The 27,978-nt window shown below is 36.6% G+C and overlaps 1 protein-coding gene across 1 annotated transcript; it reads right to left on the bottom strand.

Annotated features, from left to right (window-relative positions):
• Window positions 1–49: 49 nt before the first annotated feature.
• Window positions 50–26,237, bottom strand: LOC579815 (metal transporter CNNM2). Its single transcript, XM_030986193.1, has 6 exons — window positions 24,266–26,237; window positions 20,986–21,129; window positions 12,940–13,074; window positions 4,770–5,030; window positions 4,351–4,475; window positions 50–3,205 (listed from the first exon to the last, which is right to left on the bottom strand). The coding sequence occupies exons 1-6, from the start codon at window positions 25,608–25,610 to the stop codon at window positions 2,981–2,983; spliced, it is 2,235 nt and encodes a 744-aa protein (XP_030842053.1). The 5' UTR covers window positions 25,611–26,237; the 3' UTR covers window positions 50–2,980.
• Between the last annotated feature and the right edge of the window lie 1,741 nt (window positions 26,238–27,978).

Genomic DNA, 27,978 nt, shown 5'->3' with positions numbered 1-27,978 from the left:
TCACATAGAACAGTGACAAAACTATGGAGAAAGATGAATATCATCCAAATACATCAAAATTGATATTAAAATGCTTTAATCACGAGATATGATGACATCATCGGCATGGAGAACAAACATTACGTGTTCGTACAACTTTGAGGCTAGCACATTGTTGAATATAAAGTTATAAATGCTGCTGTAACCGAATAAACTTCTAAAGACAGTTCATATTAGAACTTTGAGAGACTCTTGAATGATATGATATTCCATCTCATCAATCTACATCTCATATGGTCTAATATGTTGGTGTGATATACATGACTTCTGATTAGAAAAACATTGCAATAAAAAACAATCACAGCCAATTTGAATTTGAAAAGCTGATCATTTTCGAATTTTAATATTTCCAGTCTGAATGGGTTACCTCTACCCATTAATCTGAAATTTTCTCCAGCTACAATTCGTCTTTGCTTTATTTCGTAAAAAATGTAGGGTTAAGGATTGTTTAGATATGGTATGGTAAACGCGCCGCAAAAAATCTGCCGTTTTTTTAATCGTGTAAATGAATGGTAATTATGCACAACAAAAGACTTGCACATATTCATTGAGCTCTGTTCTAAGCTACAACAATGTAAAGCGTTATTTAAACATATTTGTGGCTTACACCCAGTAATATGTTTAAACAATTGAAATTTCTCCCAGGAAGCATTACATTTATATAAATGTAAAGCGTGTTATACTTTATGTCATCATTTTAAGAAACTTTGCGTTTTGCGCATCATATCTGAACGACCCTTTAGGGTTAGGGTAAGGTAAGGTTTGGTCCTTGGTCTCAGTTAATGTTGCAGGAGCGTGAATCATACAATCCCATACCCCATTCACAGTGCATGGGTACAAGCTTGATGCTGACTTAACCAGAGAGTTTAACCCTAATAAACTCAGTTGAATGCATTCACACTCAATTCAGTCTTGAACTGCATTAAATTTGAGCAGGGCATACTCATTGCCAAATACGAGACAGCCTGGAAAAGACCACGTGGGAGATACATAACATGCAAGAAATGCTAATGAAAATAGGGCAGCAGCTCATTTTGATCGTACATCTCCCTTGAATTTTAACCCACTAGTTATCACTGGTTTCATTCAAAACTAGTCATTCTCGCATCAGATTTGGGCCGGATCAGAGGTGATAGTGAGAGTTACAAACAAAATAAGCAAATCGAGGTGCCAAGCACTAGCGCGAGGCATTCAAGTAAGTCTTAAAAAGACGGCAACTCACTCCCCTAATTTTATACTGGATTTACATCGATCTCAGGGACTACTGGTTTCTATTTTTGGAAGAAAAAAACACACCATGATTTAAACAAACATGGGGGGAAACCGATTTAAAACGGGAAATTGGCCGGATTCAAGCCCGAGTTGCATCGTAAAGCGTGTTAAGTTTGTGCAGGAGAAATCAGAATTGAATTCGCTCCAAATCAGCTCAGAGGTCAGCACCAGGTCAAATGCCTACTGTGAATGAGGTACAACTATGTGATGTTGCGAACAGAGTAGCAAGTGGTAATATGTCTGACATAAACTCTTGAAGATCATCTAAATACCCAGCATTCCTCTTGTGTAGATTGTATACATATCAATAATGTGCATGTGAAGTAAACATTCAATCTACAACATGCATTACTTCATTGCCTGTATAAAGCTCCGATAGTTATATAATGTTGTATTAATCAAATAATAAATAGTTTCTTCAATTTAAATCAGTTACAGCTGATTCACAGTAACTTTTTATCCAACTGAATTAAAAATAATAAAAAAAATCATGCATTTTTCAAATTAAAGCTAGCACCATTCCTTTTCTCATTCTTAGTACAAAATATTATTTCTTTTATATACCATGCAGTCTGTTGAAGCCACAGCGATAAAGAAAAATATTCAACATGAAAAATCGAACTATTCAATAAGAAAATATGTACAATATCTCCTTTACTGTGGAATATGGATAATTATAATTTGCACTTGCTCCCTAAATACCACCAGCTCCTAGAAAAGTTCACTAAATAAATATGTCTCTTAAAAGTGTAGGAAACTTCACTATCCCTAAATACACATGAACTGACTAAGTTGATATTGAGGTTTTGGTTTCTTTGCATTCATTTACCGTAGATGATTAATAGTCATGCAGATTTAGTTTACACACAAAAAAGTAGAAAATCAGATTCTTGAAGGAAAACCATCATACATATATGTTTAAGGTAGGACATGCAATTAATTTATTACCATCATTATAATTGATGTTGACAGTATTTTAAGGGGTGCCTTGTTGCTATATTTTGATCAAAACATGAGCTTCAAATATTACTCCTGTAAAGATATTTTGCAGGTTCGAATGCACTTTCAATAAACACAAAAGCGGCTGGGTCGACTAGTTTACTCAATGGCTCCTTACATGCTCGTAGTAGAATAAGGCGTGCATGGTCAAACTTGGGTTCCGTATGGCAGTTTATATATTATCCTACATTTTCTTTATAATATTAACTGTCAACTTATAGCATGCCTGATAATTTTTTGATATTGATTTTATAATCTCTAGCTGAAAACAAATTATTTGTTATCATCTCTTTTGTTAATACAGCTAGTAGAACCATACAAATCCATCATCTTCATCATTTTAATTCCTATTGCATCTTCATCTCAAATCTAACTTTATTCGGTTCATTTTTTTTCTTCATTTGAACTATGGGGATATAAAAGTGTACGTCTCGTGTGTTTCACAGAAATTGCATTATAAACTATAAAATGATCACCTCCCCCCCCCCCCCCCCTCCATGCTTGAAAAATCCAATCATCAAAAGAAATACTTGTATTAAAACTCTATGAATCCTGCCCGCTTTAACTCTTATAAATTCTCTTTCAGTCTGATGCTGTTTAAGAGTTTTTTCCACTGGATCTATAAATGCACTGACATCCAGCTTCGCTCAGTTTAGGGTTGCTCCTTATGTCACAACTTCTCATCTTTCTTCTGGTTGCCGACCTGAAAACTCTTGACGTTGTTGTCCTTGCTGGCATCCTCCACACTCTGTTCAAACTTCTCCTGGTTTACGGCCTTCTGCCACTCATTCTCAAAGAGCTCCTTGGACTGTTGAGCAGCAACGTGTACGTCTCCATGGCTCTCCCGCTCCATCTTGGTGGCAGCACGGGCAGCGTTGTACTGGACACGGGTCACCTGAGTAATTCCACCAGAGAAAGAAAAAAAAAAACAGACAAAATTAGTTTTAACTTTTTTTTAAACAAGTAATGTTTTGTGCAACAAATATCTCCAATACAATCATAAATCTTTCTAATATCTGCAATATTATGTTAAAAATGTGTGGTAATATGTGTTTTTTCTTTACCAACAGGACACCAATCAGATCTTAAAGGTAAAGACCAGTATTGGAAACGCCCCAATTTCAAAAAATGAAATGGAAGCTCTCATAACCAATCATGTAAAAGAATATGTTTTGACTAATACATGATGATAACAAATTTGCCGGGAAACCGCCTACTAATTCATATATTTGGTAAAATTGTTTCTCTCATGGTTTGTGAGAGATATAGGGTAGTCCCATATACATCTTTCTGTGTATAGTGCTTATAACTTTACGAAGAATGGGCCAAATTTCTTATCATTTTGATGATTCCAGAACCTTGCAGATGCTAGATGCTAGATGATCAACCTTTCCTGATCGATTCCTCAACGTTTCTTTCACAATGCAATCGCTTGACCATAACTGGTCTTTACCTTTAATCACGACATTTAATTAAAATCTGAAGTGCAGTATGATAAAGTACGCTTTAAACACAGTTTGCAGCAGCATATGTGAACAAGCCTTAATTCTTAGATGAAGATCAGCTTGTTTTATCTCAGCTACTGTACACTGTTAAACCGACTCCACACCAACTGCAAACCAACTGCAAACCAACTGCAAACCGACTGACTGCTGGCCATGGGAGGTTATGTAATCTCTTGTATGGTTTGTGGTCGATCTGGTGTTGGTCTGGTGTCGGTCTCGTTGGTGTGACTGAGGAATCTATCATTCTTCTTGAAATTCAAAATATGCTCATGAATTTAAGTAAAATATTTCCTGGGACAAGCCTTTGTTTGTCCCTCCACATTTTAATATGTTTTTGTTTTGTTATTTCTATCCGTTGTAATTTTGTACTTAAATTTTTATTGTTGTTGAATTGCTTTACTTTACTACATTGTCACGTTTATAGGTTGTCTTGTATGTTCTCATTTTCATTTCCTATCGCATTGTGGAAAGAATAAATTGAAGAGTTGCTTTGAATAATGGAACCCTCTATTCTTGCTGCTGTGTCATTACGTACCTTGATGTACTGGACATTGGTGAGGATACGGACAGTGAAATCTGGGATGTAGGCTGATGGTGGAGACGGGTTGCTAGCGCTACCTATACTCCTTACACTAGCTCGGCTACCACTGTGCTTGTTATCTGAATATGAAGAAAGATAACAAACATATCGGTTAATCTTGTCAAAACTTATTGCAATGGAATTCAAGGAGTTTAGAGTTGCCTTTATGTCTTCAAAGGCTGGGTTTTATACTCCCTACACTTGCTTGGCTACCACTGTGCAAATATGACAAAACATTTTGGTTAATCTTGTCAAAATTCAATACGATGGAATTCAAGTACATGTAGTTTACAGAAGGATGTATTCAACTGACGTTACTTCAAATTTATATGGCCATCTGCTGATTCAAAGATAATTATGAATCAAATTCTCACCAATTTGTTGATTTGTACCAGTGAGGGCGTGCTGTGCGTAAAAGGAGAATGCCCCCTGCTCGAAGAGACTGTTCTCTTTGCCGATGGTGACCTCTACGCGACCCTGTAGGATCATGATGAAGTGATCGGCTGGTTTGCCCCGCTGGTAGAGGAAGAGAGGAGCCTTCTTCTCTGGTAGGAACACCTCAAAGATGATGTCTTGGTCCAGGAGGCGGTGGAGGATCGTCTCGGATATCTTCTCTACCTTGAAGGGATCCACAGCTGTAAATTGTAGGATAAGATGAAATATGTGTTATATAAAATACTTAAATAAATGCAACGATCACACATTGTATAAGAACAATAGAAGATAAAGGTGAGTGGGGAGTGAGAAATAGTGTGGCGGGAGGAGGAGGAGAAGAAAGGTAGGAGGATTAGAAGGAGGAAGAGGAGGAAAGATAGGAGGATGAGAAGGAGGAGGAAGAAGAGGAGAAGGAAAGGTAGGAGGAGAAGGAGGATAAGGAAGAGGAAAGATAGGAGAAGGAGGAGGAAAGATAGGAGGAGGAGGAAAGATAGGAGGAGAAGAAGGAGGAGGAGAAGAAGGAGGAGGAAGATAGGAGGAGGATGAAGAGGAGTAGGAGCAGGAAGAGCAGGAGTAGCAAGAAGACAAAGAGGAGCCCATATTTCACTTATTAATCATTTGCATTTCTATTTCTTTGATGACAGTGTTTTGCTGTCTATGTATAAATTATTTTTCTTTGGCTGGCACCATAAATAATCATATTCGCATCTGAAAAACCATCCGAGAGGTTGCACACGTACAAATGCATATTAGACATACATGTCGATTAAGGAATGGAGTAGATGCAGACAGAGCTGGTTAAAGAGACCAGATAGAGAGAGAGAGTTGTTTGATCAGGTGTGCTGGTAATGAAACATTCCATCTTCACACATTCAATAAAATGAGATCTATTCCCTAGACAAAGAAGCACAGTACAGAGTGAGTCAAAAAAAAGTTTACACCTAGAAAATTGCTAATTATTATATAAATCATCTATGAACGGTAAATTATTAAACATCTTATGAAAGAGTGTTTTATCCAGAATCATTTGGTACCATTTTTGTGTGGTATGTGTTCACGCTTGGGTGAATAGGAGGCATTGTTTGCGAGAGTGCAAAAATCGACTTGCGCCAAAGTTGCCTATGTGATGTTTGAATAAATCAATTGGGATTTGGGTATTAATTCAGTCTTTGCAGATCCAATTAACACCCCTAACAAAATTAATCATGCCACACATATCAAATATCGAATATCAAATATCAAGAAACATTTGTGCGCGTGAGCGTGGGTGTGTGTGACTTTGCCCTTTGCAAAAAACATATGCAATGCATTTCATTTGATACATTCAATCCATTCTCTCACTCCAATAATCCCAACATAATACATACTGAAGGCATCACTTTGGCGCAAGTCGATTTTTGCACTCTCGCAAACAATGCCACCTGTTCATCCAAGGGTGAACACATACCACACAAAAATGGTACCAAATGATTTGGGATAAAACACTCTTTCATAAGATGTATGATAATTTACTGTTCATAGATGATTTTAAAAATAATTAGCAATTTTCTAGGTGTAAGCTTTTTTTTGACTCGCACGGTATACATGTAGATAGAGAGCAAAGAGGGAGGATGGGAAGAGATGAAGAAATAGAAGGTACAGAGGAAAGATTTAATGCATCTGGTTTCAAGAAGGGACAGTAAATAAGAAATAGATATCTCTACAGAAAGAATTAAACGGAGAGAAGGAGAAAGATGGTGGTGTAAATAAAATTTAAAAATATCTGCATAAATCAGGAATAAATGAATGTACAACACTTGTTTGAATACAAATTTGAAAAATATAAATATAAATATGTACTCCCACTCATTGATTCATCAAAGAAGGATCTATAGGCAGACTGAGTTTAAAAGAGGGCGAAAGGAAAACAAAGAGAACAAGAAAGGGAAGGGAGAGAGAGAGAGAGAGAGAGAGCACAAATATACTAGAATTCCTAATACATTATTATTGTATCTAAAATTGTAGCTCTGAGATAGAAGAGAAGGCCCCCTTTTTAGACATCATACTGTATATGAATTTTCATACTTAATGCCTTCAATGAAAGTGCACATGAATGCATTCCATTCCCTTCTACTGGGTGTCCAGTTCCCACAGGGTAAACATGCAGTTGATTGCATGCACTGCGACCGACAAGAGAGGGCTATTTATAGAGCCAATAACCATCCCTCGCCTAATAAGCTCCAGACTAGCTACCGGTACATGTACTGGCGCAAGGACGATGACGGACCTCTCGCTCTCTCTCTCCCTCTCTCTCTCTCTCTCCCTCCCTCTCAGCCAGCATGACGTCATGTACAGGTGGGAAACCCTGGGAATGGGGAAGACTCATCATCATGCATATTCCTGCCTCACGCTCCTTTTTTAACAGTCACATGAATATCCGGGGATCGTTTTTCTAAAAGAATCCTGCTTGCGCTAAATGGGATCATGCTTGCAGTCTAGAAAACCAGTGTTCTCGTATAAAATAGAACAGGTACTCATGAATAAAAGATGAATTGATATTTCTCCTAAGCTATACAATGCATTATATTGTAGCTGGTAGTGTCTATCTGATTTTTGTAAACATACACATGCACATACAGGGTATATTTCATACAGTATGTAAGAAGGGCTTGACACTGTCAGGAGATCCAGTATACACTACCATTGGATCCCCCCTCCCCCCCCCCCACCCCCCCCCCCCCCACCCAAACAAAAAAACAGGGACTGCTTACATTTCAACCAATTATATTTTAATTGCTGTATACTATTGCTTTACTGTCTAGGAGAGCAGACTTGTGTATGGATATACAAGTGCATGTTTCACGTCACTTTTTACAATGTCATCCTATAAATCTCGGAATCACATGCACGTGCGGGATATCATCATCATGGGGATGCTGCATCTCAGACAATCTTGTTTATGGGCTATAAATAGGGATGACATCATCATGCACATGATCTATGCGACGTGCAGTGTACATAGATGATGTACAATTTTGAAAGGTCAAATCACACATACTGACGTGAATGTACTGTCCATATATACAGTGCAAAGTACCAAATCATCCCACCTTCAGACCTGTCACTGATCAAATATAGTTTACAATATTGTCCACACCTATACTATAGAGTTGTTATCTTCCAGTCTGACAGATGTCAATACATTTTATGAGGTGTATCTAGCAAGCAAATTTTAGGAACATAAATTATTACATACTGTAGCTACTGAGTATGATATTTATTGCTAACCCGTTCATACTAAAGATTTCACCTGTGTAATAGACCTCTTCATCCCCTAAGAAATCAAACTTAAATATTATTTTCAAGATTGGGCAAGCAAAAAATATATTCTGTTAATTTCTTCCTTCCCTTTTTTTTGCTTGGGGGATGGGGGGGGGGGGGGGGCTTTATCAGAAGTGGAATGGGTACATGTACCGGTATACAATTCAAGGGTATTCGACTACCAGTACCAGTAGTTTTACTTTTCTTGTACCATCTAGTTACATTTTGATTATATGTGTAAGGGCTTGAGGTAAAGACTACAATACATAGAACAAGATAGAACAAGACTAGGCGTTTTGGGGTGCGCCTGTAATCTAGCTAACAGTGGAAGTTACAAACTGATTCAGCTGAGGACGTAGGTTCGAAACTGAGTCACGTCTTTCGGATGGTGACGTTTAAAGGTCGGTTCCCAGACGTAAATATATGTGATTGATACACCTCTGTAAAAACCCAATACACACACACACACACACAGATAGGTCTACAGGTAGAAGCCTTGGCCCTGTTTCATAAAATTTGTTATCAATAAAAAAATGCTAATGTTTTATGACAAAGTTACTCTCAGCCAAACAAATGCCACAATTTCAGTAAGTCATAACAGTTATTGAAACTTGTTATTGATAACAAGTTTTATGTAACAGGGCCCTGGTCCCAACTAAAAGCCAAAAGGTATTGATTGCTAAATGCTAATCATTTATACACCATTCCAGTTTCATTAGACTCTCTCACTACACTCTAAATCAGGCCTTCTCAACTAGTTTATTAGAAGTGCCAAAACGAAAAGAATTTGTAATTGAAGCGCCACCCTGTATAGTTGACTGTGCTGCGAGGGAGCGTAGCGACCGAGCCGAAATGGGTGGGGTCAGGGGCGAAGCCCTAACGGGGGTGGCAGGGGGTGGGGCCCCTGAAGCTGGTGGATCTAGGGCTTTTTAATGGCCCAAATGGGGCATTTTCAACACCATTTCATTCCACAATATATAATCAATCATAATTTCTTATTGAAAAAAAAAATAAGTACGATTCCTGGGTACAATTACACCGGAGGTATATTTATATGCTTTTTTTGTGTGCAATAAACACGGGAAATGTCAAAGTAAAGTGAAAATCAAACAAACAAAAACAAGTTGTTTCCAAAGATTGGCAATGTTAAAATTGGTATCCCATCGTAAGCTAATTGTTGTTCAGACCTTAGGTTTAGATTTGTATAAAATGGTAAAATTTTGGGCTCAAATTCGACTGCAACTTCTTGATTTAGCTGAGTATTTAATTCTAAAATAAATATTTTATTTCTTTCTGTTTTTTGTGTTGTTGTTGCAACAGTCGCGCGCCACTCCGACTGACCGCAAGCGCCACAAGTGGCGCGCGCGCCGCCAGTTGAGAAGGCCTGCTCTAAATGATAATGCTTTGAGTTCAGGATGTGACATGAATAATTATGATGCTGAGGTATAAATGCCTCCCAGGTGTACAGTATGTATGTTTTATCTCTCTCATGGTAAAATTCTGCTCACATTAAAACTCATTTACAAGCCCACCACACACTTTATGATCCTCCTGTGATCTTTTTTCGAAGAAATGGCAATTATACTAGAAAATTATGGAAATCTAAACAACCATCATCTTTCTGATTTTGGTTCTCACTAATGATTTTTGTGCATTTAAGCCTTCTTATCTGAACAAAGGAGAGAGGGGGTGTGGGCAAGAGAGAGATAGAAAGAGGGGGAGAGGAGGAGGGGGAAGACAGACAAAGAGAGAGAGAGAGAGAGAGAGAGGGAGAGGTAGAAAAAGATAGAAAGAGGGGAGAATGGGGTGTGGGCAAGAGAGAGATAGAAAGAGGGGGAGAGGAGGAGGGGGAAGACAGACAAAGAGAGAGAGAGAGAGAGAGAGAGAGGAGAGGTAGAGAGAGATAGAAAGAGGGGAGTGGGGGTGTGGGGAAGAGAGAGATAGAAAGAGGGGGAAGACAGAGAGAGAGAGAGAGATAGAGAGATAGAGAGATAGAGATAACGAGAGAAAAAGAGAGAAGAGAGAAAGAGAGAGAGAGAGAGAGAGAGAGAAAGAAAGAGATAGAAATACAGAGAGAGAAAAAGAAACACAGAAAGTAAAACAAAAAACAGTAGAGGGGAAACAAGAGGGAAAAGGGGGAACTAAAAGGAAATAAAATCTTGATAAGCAAGGGTCATTGTCACGTGCAGTAATCCTACTCATGTAAATACTGTACATCCAACAAGTATGTAGTTTATATGCTAATAGATACACCCTCAAATAAGGGACTAAGGGTGCTTCCTTTCTCCCATTGATCCTACTCACACTTATAAGTACACGTAGGCCTCATTCATATGTGACATGGGAAACAACATCATAGCAACAATCAGGCCTAAAATAAAAACTTGTTGTTTTGCCCTTTGGGTGCCAAAACATGGGTTAGTCGGTCGGAAAAGTTTTTTTAAAAAACTTTCTTTGGGCCGATATTTTTCAGATTTGAATTTTTTTTTGGTTCTTCTCTTTTTCCCGCCCTCTTTTGGCTGATACTTCTCAGTTTTTAATGCTTTAATACATGTGTTTCATCTTTTTCATCTCATAATCATCCATGGTTTGCATGAGTGAGAATTTCGGAATAATTTGATTTTATGCATTTATATCCCATTTAAACAAACAAAATACATATTTTTGTATTCATTAATAAAAAATAAAATAAAAAAAAAACTTTTTTAAAATGCCGACCATAGATTTTCAGATTTTTGGGTCGGTCGCAAAGGGCAATATAACAAGTTTTTATTTTAGGCCATATTGAGGTGAAATTAAATGGTTACCATTTCATATGAATTTATGGCAAGTGGGCCGCCAAAGAGAAGCTTCACATGTGTGTTGTGATACAAAATATGATGTGCACCATGCTCATCTTGATTTATTTTGCCACATTGTTTGTTTGTGTATTTGTTTTGGGTAGTTAACCATGTCATGTGTCAACATGGACTATGCTTTTTTGTTGTTGCAAGGCTCTGTTCTTAGGTTTTAAGAAAAGTTTAGGGGGAAAATTGAGAAAGGTTTGTGAGAGTTGCTTGCTCCAAGAGCCCCTCTAATTGAATAAGCTGCATTCGATTGAAACAGATCAAGGTCAATGGATGATAATGCATTAAATGGTGACAAGGCAATCTGAATCAAGGAAACCCTTGCAACTTTCTCTACCCTGTTCAAGAGGCTGCAGACCCGTTTCACACTTTAACCTCAAATTAACAACACCATTTTTTAAAAGTGAATGTGTGAAATGTATTTCATCCCAATGTACAGGTAACCAATCCGACCTTCGACATTGACCTTTCAGAATAGAAGATATGAGTGAACTTACAAGGTACAGTGTAGGGGCTGTAGATAGGCTATTTCAAATGGACATGATACAGGCACTGGGGGGGGGGGGGAGGTGTTTCACAAAGATCCTACATGTAAGTCAAACTTAACTTTAAGTTGGACTTAAAATTATGTAGCCTTTAAATAAAATATATTCAAAAGTGAAAATTCAAGTATTTTTATTAGACTTTTCATAAATTCCACATCAAGAACATGAAATCATTTTGTTGATCGAAAATATGAATGATTTGAATCAACATTTTATGCCTTTAATATAACTTTTACAAAATATTTTCAAAGATGCTATCCGCTTTCCATAATTCTTAAGTCCAACTAAGAGTTAAGTTCGACTTAGGATCTTTGTGAAACACCCCCAGAACATGTACTTCATGCATGTATTCAACAACTGGCCTGGGAACTAAGATTGAAAGCCTGCTCTTATTCCAAATGTTAATAAATTATACATTCACCACAATTATCCAACTCTCTCTATCTCGCATACATCACTATCGCTGCATTGTCATTCAGCTAGACGTTTGAACACGGAGTTGCCCATCAATTTCTCACGCATGACAATGACTAATTCATCCTACGTAGTTGACACATCAACGTTTTTAATTCCATTATCCTTGTAGGGATCCAACAGGTTTTGATGTACAGCGGTTTAGTCAGCCAGCGTGGAAGCTACTTAGATCGTTGTAATGAATATTAATTTGTATATCCTTGCTCCCCTTTGATCAGGCCCTGGTCATGAGGCTTCACGTATTTTGTTGTTAAGACTACCAGTTAATAACATCCCCCCTCCCCTTCACTGCAGCTATATTGATATAGAGATCTATGATAGATAAAACGGTCTAGATTTCATTTATGCTGTGTTTCAGAGCAATGACTAAATTAAGTTTCGTGAATAATTCAAAATATCCAAAATCTATATAAGAAATGTGCATATTTTGTTTAATTATGGAGAATATAGATTTTATAAAAACATAATGAATGCAATCAAGTATGACAAAACAATTTCTCTTTTTTTTGGTCCTTTTTTAAACGTAAGTGCTAACCATAATAATTGTTCATGTACACTTGGAAGGTTGCTTTAGACAGGTTTGCCTGTATAATACGATTTTCTGCATTATTACAAGTCGTTTTACAGGTTTTACTCAATTTTACACATGGGTGCTAGCGCGAGCCATTCAAATCGACCGTTCCTACTACAGGAGAAAGCTCAATCTAGCACGCTCTAGATCGCGCTATCTCTCGTGGACCACCCCAGCAGGTACTTCAAAAGTCTGCTGCTTTGGATCGCTGTGGTTTTTTTGTCTGGCAAACAGAAATAACATTGCTGCATTCTCACCTCAGGGAATGCGCTATCTCTTGTAAAGGACACAGGCTCAAATTAAGTGTTTACATCATGCAAGGCATCGTTCATAAGAGATCCTGGAAGAAAGGACTACCGTATACTGTACTTACATGTTGACAGGAACTGGAATGTAGCGAGGGTAAGCTGAGGCGTGATCTTGGGTCGTGCTAACTCCCCTTCCCGGGCAAAGATGGAATAGTCCCGCTTGTTAGTATGACCCACGAACTGCTTCGTCTTGTTATCCACTGCAAGGTTAATCAAGAGACAAGGGCAAATATTTATAAGTTAAAAACACACGGTCTAATAGAAAACGTGTATCAAATTAATGCGAAAACGAGGTATTATCTAAACTAGAATGCAAAGACTTTCGAAAAATAAACTCAGTGGTAATCTCAATAACCAATACTAAACTCCATAGAAATAATGCACAGAATGTGTACCTAATGTGTCATTGTAATGTTTGCAAATTTTAATACACCATACATGTAGGTGATGGATAAACCTAATGAAATTGTCTGTTTTTTAGAAAGTCTTGGCGACCGTGTTAGCTTCAAAATGTGTTCTATTTGTATACTTGTACATTATATGCTCAGGGTTATTCACAATAATAATGTAATCTTTGATAAAAAAATTATACACATGTACACTGCATGTATTTCATTAATCAAAAAGGGTATAAAATCATTGAGCTTTTTACAATGTATTGAAGACCAAACATGTGAAATGTATGATAAATTGTATCTGTGCATAACCATAATTTCAATATCCCAAGCAAACAACTAGATTTTACTTTCATAATAGTTTGATGATAGTACAAGTACAGTGTGATGACAACTTTGTCTCAAGGAATGTATCATGGTATGAGTTGCAAGCTTTACAAGCACTCAAGCAGGCTTTAGTACATTTACATGTACATGTAGCATTGATACTCATTGATCTACATGTATGTATAAATATATACCTTTTTCCCCTTATTCACTGGCGCCTCATTTGATATCTTTTCATGGATATTGGGGGAGGGGGCTCTCAATGTCTAATGCTTGTTTGTTTGTGTCACCTTAGATCAAGATTAATTTAAACTTCCTAAATCAAGTCCTTCCATCTTGATCTTGGGAGCAGTTGCTTCAACCGGCCGTGTCAGACACGTTGCCCAGGGGACAGGGGTGCGAGACTCTTGTAGCGTGCCCCTGAATGCTAACTGAATGTTACAATTCATTATCCAGTTTTTGTTACAGCCTGAAAGGCAGAAGTGTTTGACTCAGCCTAGAAACTAAAATAAATTTTAGCAAGATCAAATTTAGGCATTGTTAACAATGAGTAACTAAATGCAAGTTGCATGAATCATTAAAAAGTAAAAAAATGCCTCCAAAAGTAAGCCTACTGTACATGTACACATGAGAAAATTACCAGTATGCCCATCTCTTTGCACTATCAAGCTAGATACATCTATGAAACAAATATCAACAATGCATTTAATAATCAAATATTCATCCCCAGTTGTGCACTAGTGCTTTAATAATCTTTAGAATGACCTTTCACTGTGTCAAAAAAGATGTATGCACTGTACATGAGACAATCATGTTCATTTATTATCGATGTTAAACCTGCCGAAGGAGAAAATTAGTCCCATCGAATGCTTACATTACAATTCAATAGTTAGGTTCACGCTGCAGTCTGTCAACTCTAAGTTTAGGTTGTGGTTCTAAACCAAGTTCAAAGTAATCTATCAGTTAGGAACCATGCAGATGCATTAGTTGTTTCGAAACGTTACGTCTACTCAAAGTTATAAATCCCAAGCAACATTGAGGTTAGGTTAGCTTGATTGCTACGTACCAGCATCGGGACAGGAGGGGGGGGGGGGGGGGGGCAGGTGAAGAGGTGGTCCCTACTCAAAGTTATGTACTGTGTGAACACAATTAAAGGTAAAGACCAGTATTGGAAACGCCCCAATTTCAAAAAATTAAATGGAAGCTCTCATTACCAATCATGTGAAAGTATATGTTTTGACTAATACATGATGATAAAAAAATTTGCCGGGAAACCGCCTACTAATTCATATATTTGGTAAATTTGTTTCTCTCATGGTCTGTGAGAGATATAGGGTAGTCCCATATACATCTTTCTGTGTATAGTGCTTGTAACTTTACAAAGAAAGGGCCAAATTTCTTATCATTTTGATGATTCCAGAACCTTGCAGATGCTAGATGCTAGATGATCAACCTTTTCTGATCGATTCCACAACATTTCTTTCATAATGCAATCGCATGACCATAACTGGTCTTTACCTTTAACTACATGCCAGCGTGTAGTTGAAATGACAGCTTACCCTGCTTGTTCATGTACGTACCATAGTTTAAAATTCTGAATACTTGTTGTTTTAATGTTACACAAACTGAAACTTTAAACGACAATGGCCCTGTGTGAACATTCCTCTTATCTTGTTTTATATTTTGAAGGTCAATATAATTTCACTCAACCTAGAATCTATTAAAAGACTCAAGTCAAGATCACATGGAGTGGGGACTGGGGAGCCTCAGTAATACGATCCATAGATTACACTAGCAACCATGATCTTTTGTAACAAAATTTAATGGGGATGTGAGTCATTGCCCTACATGTTTGCAGATAAGAAACCAAAATATTTGTTGACCTAATTACCATAGTGATAACAATCATCTCATGAACTTATATACATGTATTAAGTAAATCCTGGTTAGTATTACACTTCAAGCAACAATTCACTGAAATGAGTACCGGTTAACAATTTTTTGATGACTGAATGCCCTAAATGCATGAATGCATGAATGCATTAAATGAATGTCAAGAATACCTGCTGAAAAAAAACAAAAACATGACCATTTATATGTACATGTACTGTACAGTTTGTATGTAAATTAAATTGATTTGATTGTCTTGTCTTGTACGAGGTTCTTTTAAAAACTCTATGTCTTTCTCTGCATGTTTGCTACTTTTGTTTCTACTTTACACCAGGGAAAAAATTAATATTTTTGGGGGGCTTTTCGGGGGCTATTTCGCCCTGAGCCCCCGTATATTTTTTTCACTGCTTTACACTTTACTATCTAAATGTACATATCGGTAAACGCACAAAATGCAGGCATGGCAGCGCTGTGCAATCTTCTTGTATTCTAAAATTCATAAGCATTACAAAGTCATAATAAAGAGTGTTGTATAAAGTATAATAATATTGAATATTTAATATTGAAATAAAGTATTCATACCAAAATAATATAAACAAAAAAAATTGAGCGAAATTGCCCACATGTACATGTACATAGAAAGTGATAAACCAGTGATTAAGAAAACATAGTCTTATCATCAATATCAGGAAGTCATTAACTTCCCTGGTGTTTCCTAAACATTTTGAACACTTTCCATAAATTGCAAAAACATCTCTACTTGTATGCATGAGCTGTAGTGAGTAGGGACTATTTATAGAAGTACATAATTAACTTCCATAATCTATCAAACAAACATTTGTTAGATGCATGTATACTTGAATGTTTACAATATGTACCCCAATATAATCCAGATAAAGTAAAGGTTAATATACTAAAGTAGCTAAAGTTTCTAGAAGGGTAAAAATTGTTTGTCTGTGCATCTAGTTTTTCTGAAATGACATCTATCAAAAGTCATAGACATATATTTGTAAATACATTGTAAATGGATTCTATGACTTTTGATAGATGTCGTTTCAGAAAGTATGCTTTGATTTAATATGTCTAGGTTATACAGGTACTATCATTACTAAATCAGCTATTCTATCCATGCTTTGATCTTTCCCTTCCACTTTCTTTTTGTTTCCCCTATTTTATTTCATATCAATCTGTTGATTTTGTATAATTGTTGTAATCAAACTCTACCGGTATATGCAATGTTATTAAAATGATATAAAGTACAGGAATAAAATGCCTTGTACATGTATGAGGAAAAGAGAAAGAAAAAAACAATTATTACTACGGGTAAATTAGATTACATTAGATGATTTTGCATCAAATAAAACCCCAAGGAAAAGAATGATGATTGTGCACATTTACATGTATACTGCATGCCTGGTTAGGACTTAATTGCTTCCTGTAACACTGTGACTAACTTAACTATGATCATAAAACAGAGTCTTCACTTCACTGTTCCCTTTTCTTTGAATGTTAAAATATTATGTCCCATATGTATACATAATTGCCTAAACTCTTCTTCGCCCTCACCTCTTCCACTATATACATGTAAACCATTTTGGATAAAAATGCCTTGATAATACATGATTATTTCCATTTGTATTACCTGCCATGAACGATGTCCCTGTCATGTTTTGTCATGTATGTTTTTTTTTGTTTTTTTTTTTTGTATATGTAAATATCTTAACTATTGTTCGGGGAACTATGCCTCTACAAGGCCATTTGGCCTTATTTTTTAGTTCCCTATTTTCATTTTCTTATTGCAAATGCTTATCATTGTATATACCTTTGTATTGTTTTTATTAAAAATGGAAATCAACAAAATGAATTGAATTGAATTGAATAATGATCTTAATCACTCCGGAATGATTCTACAGACATACATTTTGTACTTTCATTTGTCACATTACTCTTGGGTTTTTTTCACATGCAAATAAGTTGCTCATTACTGTGATAAATGTCATTCATGCAGTTACAATGTATCACAGCCCCATCCCTGCATGTTCAATGTACATGTAGATCATAAACTCCATCAAGAATAGTCTGCCGGACTCTAAATTTCTTGATATCGGATTATCGGTAGTCCCTTTTACTTTCTTTTTTTTGTTCTTTCCTGTCTGCGGCTCTGCGCGATCACCATCCCTGATCATAAGTGAGTGAGTGTACTACTCACATGACATTGATACATTATTAGGCCCATTAACACCAGAGAAAAATTGATTAGAAAAACCTTATTTTTTAAAACTACCATTTACTACTGGAAGAACCCATGTTTATTCTGGGTTTTCTTGTTGTGGGTTTTTCTTGTGAGTTTTGTACATGCGCCACTTGTTGCTGATCTGCATGCACTAGCATGGAAATGAGGACAGTCACACGAGCGTAAACTGGAACAGTTCACTGGTGTTTTGAGCATGAGCATTTACACTACAAAATCTAGTGAAGTTTTGGCCAGTGTTTAAAAAAAATGACACTCCAGAGGTCAGATTTTTAATTCTGATTTTTTTTTTTGGTTGTGTTTATGGGTAATTGCTTCATGACTAGCAACTACCGTAGTGACAAAACTCCAGAGGGGTGTTTCACAAAGATCCTAAGTTGAACTTATCTCTAAGTTGGACTTAAAAATTATGGAAAGCCGTTAGTATCTATGAAAATATGTTGTAAAATTTATTTTAAAAGGCATAAAATGTTGATTCAAATCATTCATATTTTCTATTATCAAGGAGATTACATGTCTTGATATGATGTAGAATTTATAGAACGTCTAAAATAATTGAATTTTTGCTTTTGAATATATTTTATTTTAAGGCTACAAATGGCTCTCCATAATATTTAAGTCAAACTTAGAGTTAAGTTTGACTTGGGATCCTTGTGAAACACCGCCCAGATTGTGAGGAAAACCAATGTTTTTTGCAGGCAGTGTAAACGCAGCTCATGTAACATTAGAATCAAGCAACAGAAGTTACAGGTCCAAGTTTAGAAAAGTAGAGGCTGGACTCACTCATCAGATAACATTATTGTGTAAGACAATAGCTAAGGTCAACAAAAAAGCAACTCATACTTTTCTCAGTTTGTAGTTTCTTAATCTACAGTACTTCACTTCTGATTTAATTTTAATATGGTGGAAGTGTGTAATTGATACTTGGCAAGAATATGCTATTCTTCTAGAAAAGGTCGCAATCCATTGTTTCAAGAGGATTAAATCCTTTGGTCTAAAAATATCTCTACAGTGTATATAATGTTTCAGAAAACTTTTGGTTTTATATCAATACTTCTTCTATGACATACATGTACACTGTATATATGCACTTGGGTATTAAAGGCCATATAACTTTAATATATATGAACAATTGCAGATCATGTCACAGAAATATGCACTCTTTAAATGTATTTTAAGACAATGAACATGAATACACTGTATACATTGTAAAGTTTAAGTGCAAGTACAAAAGTTAATGGTTTTAATTTTAAAAGCCATAATGTATGATATCATTGTCTGCAGTACGCATGAATTCAAAGTAAAATTAATACCTACATGTAATCATGATTTCACTTTGAAGATAGTGCTAAGCATTATGGAGCCATTGTAAGCCAATAATACATGAGTCTGAAACAACATGTCAACTTGTTTAACATATCTAGAAATGTGCTTGAAGGATGCAACAATATCCGCAACTTCCATAGTACATTGTAAATATTAGCTAGATATCAATATTTCCAAGCTTTCCTACTTCATACAGTACCTCAGATTCCAGGAAATGATTCAGGGTATGACAAATGTCTCCTTGAAATTTGACTGGACTGCTGGTAGTTAAACGTGAAATCACATGAATACAGTTCATTGTATACCGGTACATGTTCAGGTATGTACAGGTGCTTACAAACATGAATGCAGATAATACCTTGTTACCGACAAGATGGTTATCAATTCAGTATCAGGAAATGAAAAAATATGATATTTTCTTTGTTGCAGGGAGCACTTATTGGATACTATCGAGAAGTCAAATATCACTGCAGTGGCTTTTTAATATTCTCTTAAATCAATGGTCTTCATTCATTTGTAATTGATTTCATTGTTATTTCTATAAATTCATTTATTTTTTTAGATTTCCACACCTCTTTTGAAGCTTTCCATTGGGGTGTTTCGCAAAGATCCTATTTGAACTTATCTCTAAGTTGAACTTAACAAATATGGAAAGTCGTTAGCATATTTGAAAATATTTTGTAAAATTTATTTTAAAAGGCATTAAATGTTGATTCAAATCATTCATATTTCTATTATCAAGGAGATTTCATGTTCTCGATGTGGAATTTATAAAAAAAAAGAATACACTGTATGTCATGTACCGTATATCCTACATGTATCTGTGAAATTTAAACGTTAGCAATGTTCTAATATTCAAAATTCAAGCCCCCTTTTTTTTAGGGAAGTTCAAAATTAGTACCCGGTATTATCTTTCAAATGCCGTTGGAATTGAACCTTTTCATTTTTTTGGCCTGCAAATGAGACATAGTACCGGTACCTTTAAGGATACAAATGGCTGTCTATAACTTTTAAGTCCAACTTAGAGTTAAGTTTGACTTACATGTAGGTCTTTGTGAAACACCCCCAGATCTCCATGTTAACCACTCTCCAGTAAGTACTCAAGGTGTAGGTATATTTTTTCTTCAAAGTTGGTTTTTATGGCAAGACTAGTAGGAAGACGCTTCAATTTTTTTGTAGAGAGACAGACAGACCTGTCTTTAATAATCGGGCAACCTGATAACAAAATATACTTGCCTAAGTAAAATGACATACTCTATTCTAAATCTAATTGCAACCTTGTACAAGGGCATGAACATGTACTGTTTATTCCTGACGGTATTGGTTGCCCGAAGCAACCACATGACTGTATCACCTCTATGACGTACAGCACACGTACAAACACGTACATGTGACTAGATCGAGAACAGACAGCTAATTTCATCAGTGTCACTCACAGAATGTGAGTTGTCACTTTCCCAAAGACTATGCCAATATTGTGAGGCCTACTACTGACATAACTTTGGAGGCAAAACTCAAAATCAATCGTTTGGGGGATAAATACAAGTACTGAGGTGTGTGTATTGTGTACATGTTCTATTTTCATGAGGACACTTCTCAATGTCCCATTGGAAACCAAACGAGAACTGTTGGGAAGAGTACACTTTTGCTATATTTATTAGTCATGCTTTTTAACTTGATTTTTGAAGAAATTCAGAAGATTGTCTGTATGTACAATATGTTTTTTCATTGAATGTTATGTTGATCTGACCAAAAACAAACAAGCAAAAAAGTATGCAATAAACCGTTTCCCAGTGATTAAATACATGTAGCTTAAGTTTTAAAGGGGCTACAAGTGACACCAAATAAGCAATGGGATTATTTGGGGTGTAAATTTATGTGTCAACAAGATAGGTAGACAGATAATATGGAAATATACTCACGATAAACATCCGTCTCGTCCACGATCTCTGATTGGATGATTTCTTCTATGACGTCTTCAAGAGTAACCAATCCTAGCACCTCGTAGAATGGGTCTCCTTCGCCTTCACTGTTCACTTGGTTTACGATCGCCATGTGGGATTGACCTGGAAATAACACAGAAATATCACAGGAACAAAATAGTTTTAAAACATTGATCAGTGAAAGTTTTATAGTTAATGTTCTGTACAGCATTCATAAACAAAAACAAAATTTAGAAATCACCTAAGAGGTCGTACTTGTTTAGTTCCGGTAAATATCCATGAAAAAAAGAATATTTTTTTTCTTCAAATTGGCATGCTTCAGAAGTTCAGAAACATGAACAGTAGTGCATGCTTCAGAATACATGCAAAAGAACTCTTCTCAACTTATTTATTTTATGCATTTCAATTTTGTAGCTTTATACAAAATCTTAAACTTCATATCTATCCTTTTCTTTGTGGCATTCAAAACAAATAATATATTTTTATTTTCATTAATATCTTGATTCGCTTGATTCTCTGACGTCAACTGTCACAAGACCACATCGTCTGAGACATGTCATCCGCACTTTGCCTCAAGGGACAGTCATTTTGAGATCCCTTTGTTTAGTGATAATCTTATTAGGAAGACAACATTAAGGATTCCCTTTTTAAAGACATTTGTCTCTCGCATCGCGACTTGGCTCAGATACTGATGTAAGGCAGACTAGAATAGCACCAAAAAAGATCATGTGCCTGCGCCCCCCCCCCCCCCCCCCCCCCCCCCCCCCCCCCCCTCCAATGCTTTATTCAGTCAGTCAGTCAGTCATTTATTCTTTTTTTAAATTTTTTTTTATAATAATCTTTCAAAGTCCACTCCAAATTTTATTAATAAAGATAAACTGAAAATGGAAATTCTTTTTGCCCGATTGATCGTGAGCCCGGCAGCCACGGAGCAGCGCCAGATCGACGTTGCTCTATCCCTTATTATTGTTGAACGCCAAACAAGGCAGCAGCAACTCCCGTCTTTTAACGGCTTTAGGTATGACGCGGCCGGGGTTCGAACCCACGACCTCCCGGTTGTGAGGCGGACGCTCTACTGACTGAGCCAACACAAATATTTATTCCTTCATTTATTGTTACATTACCAGAGCTCTTTTTCATTTCACCAGAGCTATTTTTGACCTTTCCGGAGCTAAATCACTGACTGCCCCTTTGTTTGCAATGTTGCATCGATTCTTATCATTTATGACTGACAAATAATTATGTGTACCTGTACATGTACATTTACATGTATGTAAACGTGTACATAACATGTACATGTATATAACATGTACATGTACATGTGTATATGTAGATAGAAATGCATTTAACAAGTAGTTTTGGCACAATTCACTCATATTGTATGCAGGCTGTACATGGCATAAGTAAATTGTTTCTTACGCAGACTGCATTTAACAATGTAGTTGTTTTAGTACAGGTCTATATACTCTACATGTATAGACTGCAATATTCAAGGCACAGTTATATTGCAAGTTCTAGTCTTGGTTTGCTGCTTAGGCAAACATTCTTTACATGTAGTTAACACCATTCAATAAACTGATTTTTGTTGTTGTATCTTGAAGTGAATCACTGAAAGGATCATTGTTAGAGATCTGTTTTATCATCATAAACGGGTCATAAAATGGCAAGATTATGCAATAGCTGTTGGGCACTCAAACTCTTGGATAGCTAACTACAGGTTCAATATTTATAGCATGCATTCCTGCTTGTAAACATACCCAGCACACCTGAATTTAGGTATCTGTACATGATGACTTGGTAAAAATTAGGCCTTATTAAAGTGCTTACATAACATACAATATGTACATTTACCTGTAGCAAGGTAGCAGTATTCTATGTTTTGCATTTAATAATTGCTTGAATGAAACACAGCTTGAGTGCCTTTTATATCATGTTCATTAAAGGTACTATGTCCCATTTGCAGGCCAAAAAATGAAAAAGTTAAATTCCAACGGCATTTGAAAGATAATACTAATTTAGAACTTCCCTAAAAAAAAAAAGGTGGGGCTTGAAAATGTCTTCAAGTGGGAAAATAACGACTATTAGTTGTCAAATCGACTTACCCTATAGAGCCAATAAGTAATAGTCTTGATTTTCAGACCATTGTACTGAATGGTCATACTTTTTATGCTGCGCAAAGATTCAATCAGTTTAATTTTGGCCATCACAAGAAGTGGGTTATTGATGTACTCATTTTATGTACCGGGTATGTTATTATCAAAGAAGAAGAAAAGCCAGTCAGTCACTTGATGTGTCTGACAGTGAAGTCTAGTAAGTAAACGGGTTTCCTTGCATAATTTGAATACTAGGACACTGCTAATGTTTTAATTTCACAGATAGGACATACATGACCTATTCATAATTCCTGCAAAGTTCTACAGGATTTGAGGTTGGCTGCAAAAGGGACATACAGGTAGTACCTTTAAGACCCAAGCTGGTGTAATAATGGTATTCAGCTGCAGCACTCGGCATTCTTGGGAAGAGCATTTTATAAATAACCTCATCATCATCATCAACATCGTTATTACATCTCCTTGAGACTTGAGTGGGAGTACACATAGATGTATTACATACACCTGTATGTACACTGTTTGTGTATAAATGAAAGTTTTAGTCTAAGGCCTGGGAAATTTAAAATATGATTTACATTTTACATTTACATGTACAGTACCTGCACACAAGAGGGTCGGCAAGACAAAAATATACACGGTATACAAGTACACATGTATATTGATTCCAATCAGTGACTGCCTTTTTTTTTTTGGGGGGGGGAGAGCTTGGATAGAAATATAATTTAAAAACTGAAGTAATGGTAGTGTACATGTATTGTATAATCACTAATGTAATTTGAGATTTGATAGAGCCATAATAATTAATAATGAAATTTTTTTAATTACTGGATCATCAAAACCATGGGCAACATTTCACGAATCCATCATATTTTTAAAAAGTACAAGGTTGGCGACAACTCATTGAAATGCATTGTATTAAATCTAACACATTTTTCGAAGGGATGTCAGTAAACTTGTACTTATGACTGTTTCCGGGAAAGATGCCCTGAATAATATTAAGTACAGTTGTGAGGACAAAACATCAATTGCCATTATAAAGCAAAGAATTTACAGGTATGTAATTTAGGAGTAATGACACCTGTCATTTGATGTTCACCTGTTTGATACTTTGATTTTTTTTTTTAAACTTCATCAAATTTTATACCAACCTTTCTTAAATTCTTGGAGCATGAGATCAAGGGTGGTGTCTTCAAACACAAAGTTGATAGGATGCTGGTAGAACTTGATGACCGTCTTGAGTGGGGTACAGTCATCAGGGTCCACAAAGGCGAGATCTTTGACAAAGAGAATGGCAATGATGTTGTCCCGTGTTCCACTGAAGACAGGGATCCTAGTGAATCCTTTGTGCATGATGTCTGTCACAGTATTGAAGTCCAGAATGGCTTCTTCATCAAGCATGAAGCAATCGCCAAGCGGAGTCATCACATCCTTGACACATTTTTTTCTGAGTTCTAAAGCGCCTGAAATGATGTTCACTTCTTCTTTTGCAAGATCATTGTATTCGTCCGTCACTCGCAGCAGCTCTAATAGCCGAACTCGATCATAAACAGCTCCTATCTCCTTTCCCAGGATCAGGTCCAGGAGTTTACTGATCGGATACGAAATAATGAAAGTTAATACCATGAAGAAGCGTGTTAGGTAGATTGTCTTCGCACCGACAGCCAGACCGTGGCGGGAACAGATTGCTTGAGGAATAATCTCACCGAATATGACAATGCCTGCTGTTGCTCCAAGGACTGCCCAGATCCCAGATGAAAGGTCATCTAGGAGAACAGTCAGGGTGGTGTTCACAAGAACATTACCGAGAAGCAGGGAACACAAGAGATAGTTGCCCATCCGCCGGATCGGAATGATCAGCTTGGCATACTTCTTCTCTTTGCTGGATCCCGCATTCTGAAGGATCTGGAGTTCCACAGGATCAAGGGCCATCAGACCAAGGTTGAGGCCACTGAAGAGTCCAGATAGAATAAGCAGGATCACGATGAAGATGATCTGGAGCCACAGTGGAAGTAATGGCTGCGGGGGAGCCTTTGTAACGATCGTCAACCACTGATCTGTACCTTGGTGAAGCCATGCAGAACCATCCGGCTGCTGAAGGCATAGGTAGTAAACAGTCTCCTGACTTTTCAACACAATATCTATGGTTCCAGTATTGGGGGAGCCTGTAGCACTAGTATCATTACCATCGCCGCTCACTTCTGTGAAAGAAACGGTATCTTCTCGCTGGAAAGAATCATCACAAACTGTTCCCCTGGCGGCTGCTTCAGTAGTTATCCATATCATGATGTCATTATTGAAATGTTTTCCAATTAGCCTCACGGTTCCAAGTGTACCCTGTACGATTTCAATACTGCCCTCCTCTCCCACACTCACACCACTCCCACTTATCAATGCACTCACAGATGCAATCAGTCCAAAACTACCGACTATACAATTACAAAAAATAATGAACAAGATAGCAAAATATTGAAACGTCCTAAAATGACCTGCCATTTTGTTCTTTTCTCTGAACTCCAAACAAACAAAAAAAGGTTACAGAATCATTAAGGGTTTGAGCTTAACAAAAATGCAAAATAACAGTGGATCTCCTGAAAGTTAATCCTTAATTCTCTCTGTTTTAGACGTCTGAATGGTCCCACAGGCAATGATGAGTCAAGTAGTTGTGAAATCTGTGCGTGAGACAGCAATGACCATGTTCACTCCGACGGAACAATTAACACACAAGTCACACAAACAGTTCTAGTCCTACGCTGAGCGCCAGGTGCGATGACAGTGCAGTGAGCAGCACGAGCAAGTCATGTGTACGTGGTGGTTATTTACGTTCAGGCTACGGAAATACAGCAATAGGAAGGCGGGGCCCTGTAGGGGCAGCTGATCTCACCAAACCGCAGATTACGTGCACAATCGAACAAGAAACGAAACTTCTCCTCCGTACAGATCGTTTGGGTATCCTGAGGAACGGAGACTGGATCAAGATAGCACTTCAACTCCTTAAAATGTTCTTCGTAGCTAGATGTGCTTCAAAACTGAAATTACGTGTATCAAAAGAAGTGATATTCACCGAGAGTTTTCCACTCCTACGCGTTATTTTTGTTGACGTTTACTAGAATGGACTGGTGAGGGCGTGCTGTAATTTGCACTCCGATATTTGCATTGCACATTATCACGCTTTGCATCAGCAGTTAATTTGACCATCCTTTTTCCCTTCTTTTTGTTGTATGTTTTATTAAATCAAAACTCATATCAAAACATTTACAGGTCATCAATAATGATTGGTACATAACAAAAAAGATATATATAAAAAATTAAAAAATAAAAAAAGTGACAAGAAATACAAGATATATTTAAATCATTAACATAATGTGCAATAGTTGACCACTTTTCTTTATTTATTTCAAAGGAAATTTTTATACATGTAGATACAGTCCATGGTCCCACTCTGGGCAAGGCAGGTCATACAATTTTTAAAGCATAATACAATAACAAATAATGAATACAATATTAACTATACTTCAAATTCGCGTTACAGTTATATGAACTACAATAAAAATGGGTTTATATTTAATCGCCCGTTACTCAATTAGAGAATTAAATGAGAGATAGATATTATATTTAGGCAAAGCCTCATTCGCCAGAAGTACATTTATTGTTATTATTATTATTTTTATTATTTATTCGGTAAAGACAAAGACAAACCAGTGAATACATAATAAGGGTACATTTGAAAATACATTTGGAAGTCATTTACATGAAATATATAAAGAATTGTAAACAGGTTGATGAGACTACTCAGAGTAAAAAAGGAGACCTACTTACTATATGCCTACATTATAGAAATAGAAAGCTACACGTTCCGAACAAAAATCAGCTAAGATGATAATAATAATTCAGTCTTATTTACCCAAGGTAGCCACACATTCATACTGCTATATATTTTCGCGGGACCTGCAATTATTTTTGCCCCCAATTTTTGCTTTTACTGGGATGAGAATGGCAAATGTAGATTGATTTCTTGCTAAAGACAAGTGAATGAACCATTTTACCACGACACGTTCACATTTTTATTTTTATTTTAGCATTATTAAGATGAGGTGTTTGTCCTCATCCTGCTTCCATGGTTCATACTAACATCTGTCATCATCATCATCAGGTCAATTCCAGGGTAAAGCAATTATTGTAACGGACATGAAATTCGATCAAACTAGTTTTATTATTTAAGATAGGCCTATAATATTATAATGGTTTTAAGCTAAATCAAAAGTCCTCAAATTTACTCCAGCAAGCGAATAAGACACATTTGACAATCAGGGGACATGGCATTGAGCAATTTTTTTAAACTTTTCATTTTTATTTGTTATTTATCACCAAATTCATGACATTTTCTGTGGAATTGCCTATCGTAGTACAATTGTGTATTCATGTGATTAAAAGAAAGCGCTTAGATACATCGTAACTCCTCCTCCTCACTCCTCCGCTCCTCCTTCTCTTTATCTTCACTCATCGCCCTCCTCCACCTCAGCTCCTCCTCCTTCTCCTTCTCTTCATCGTCACTCCTCCTTCTCACTCCTCCGCAAACCTCCTCCTCCTTCTCTTTATCTTCACTACTCCCACTCTTCTTCCTCCTCCTCGTACTTACGTTCACTAAATAAAATTCTTTTCCATACATTTCATTATTTTTTACACCCCGTGTTTATTTCGTTACGTCCGGTGAAATGTTAGTCAAAACTCACACCAGATTATCTTCAATCAGTGCTGGAGGGATTATAACCGGATTACAATTATTTTTGTTCTTGTATTCGGAAGAAAAAAAATTGAAAAAAATATTTGGCAATTCCGGTATCGATGAAAAAATGGATTTATC

The sequence above is a fragment of the Strongylocentrotus purpuratus genome, unplaced genomic scaffold (genome assembly GCF_000002235.5).
Source record: "Strongylocentrotus purpuratus isolate Spur 01 unplaced genomic scaffold, Spur_5.0 spur5_scaffold_15, whole genome shotgun sequence".
NCBI classification, from domain to species: domain Eukaryota; kingdom Metazoa; phylum Echinodermata; class Echinoidea; order Camarodonta; family Strongylocentrotidae; genus Strongylocentrotus; species Strongylocentrotus purpuratus.
This window is presented reverse-complemented; position numbering and strand designations above follow the sequence as displayed.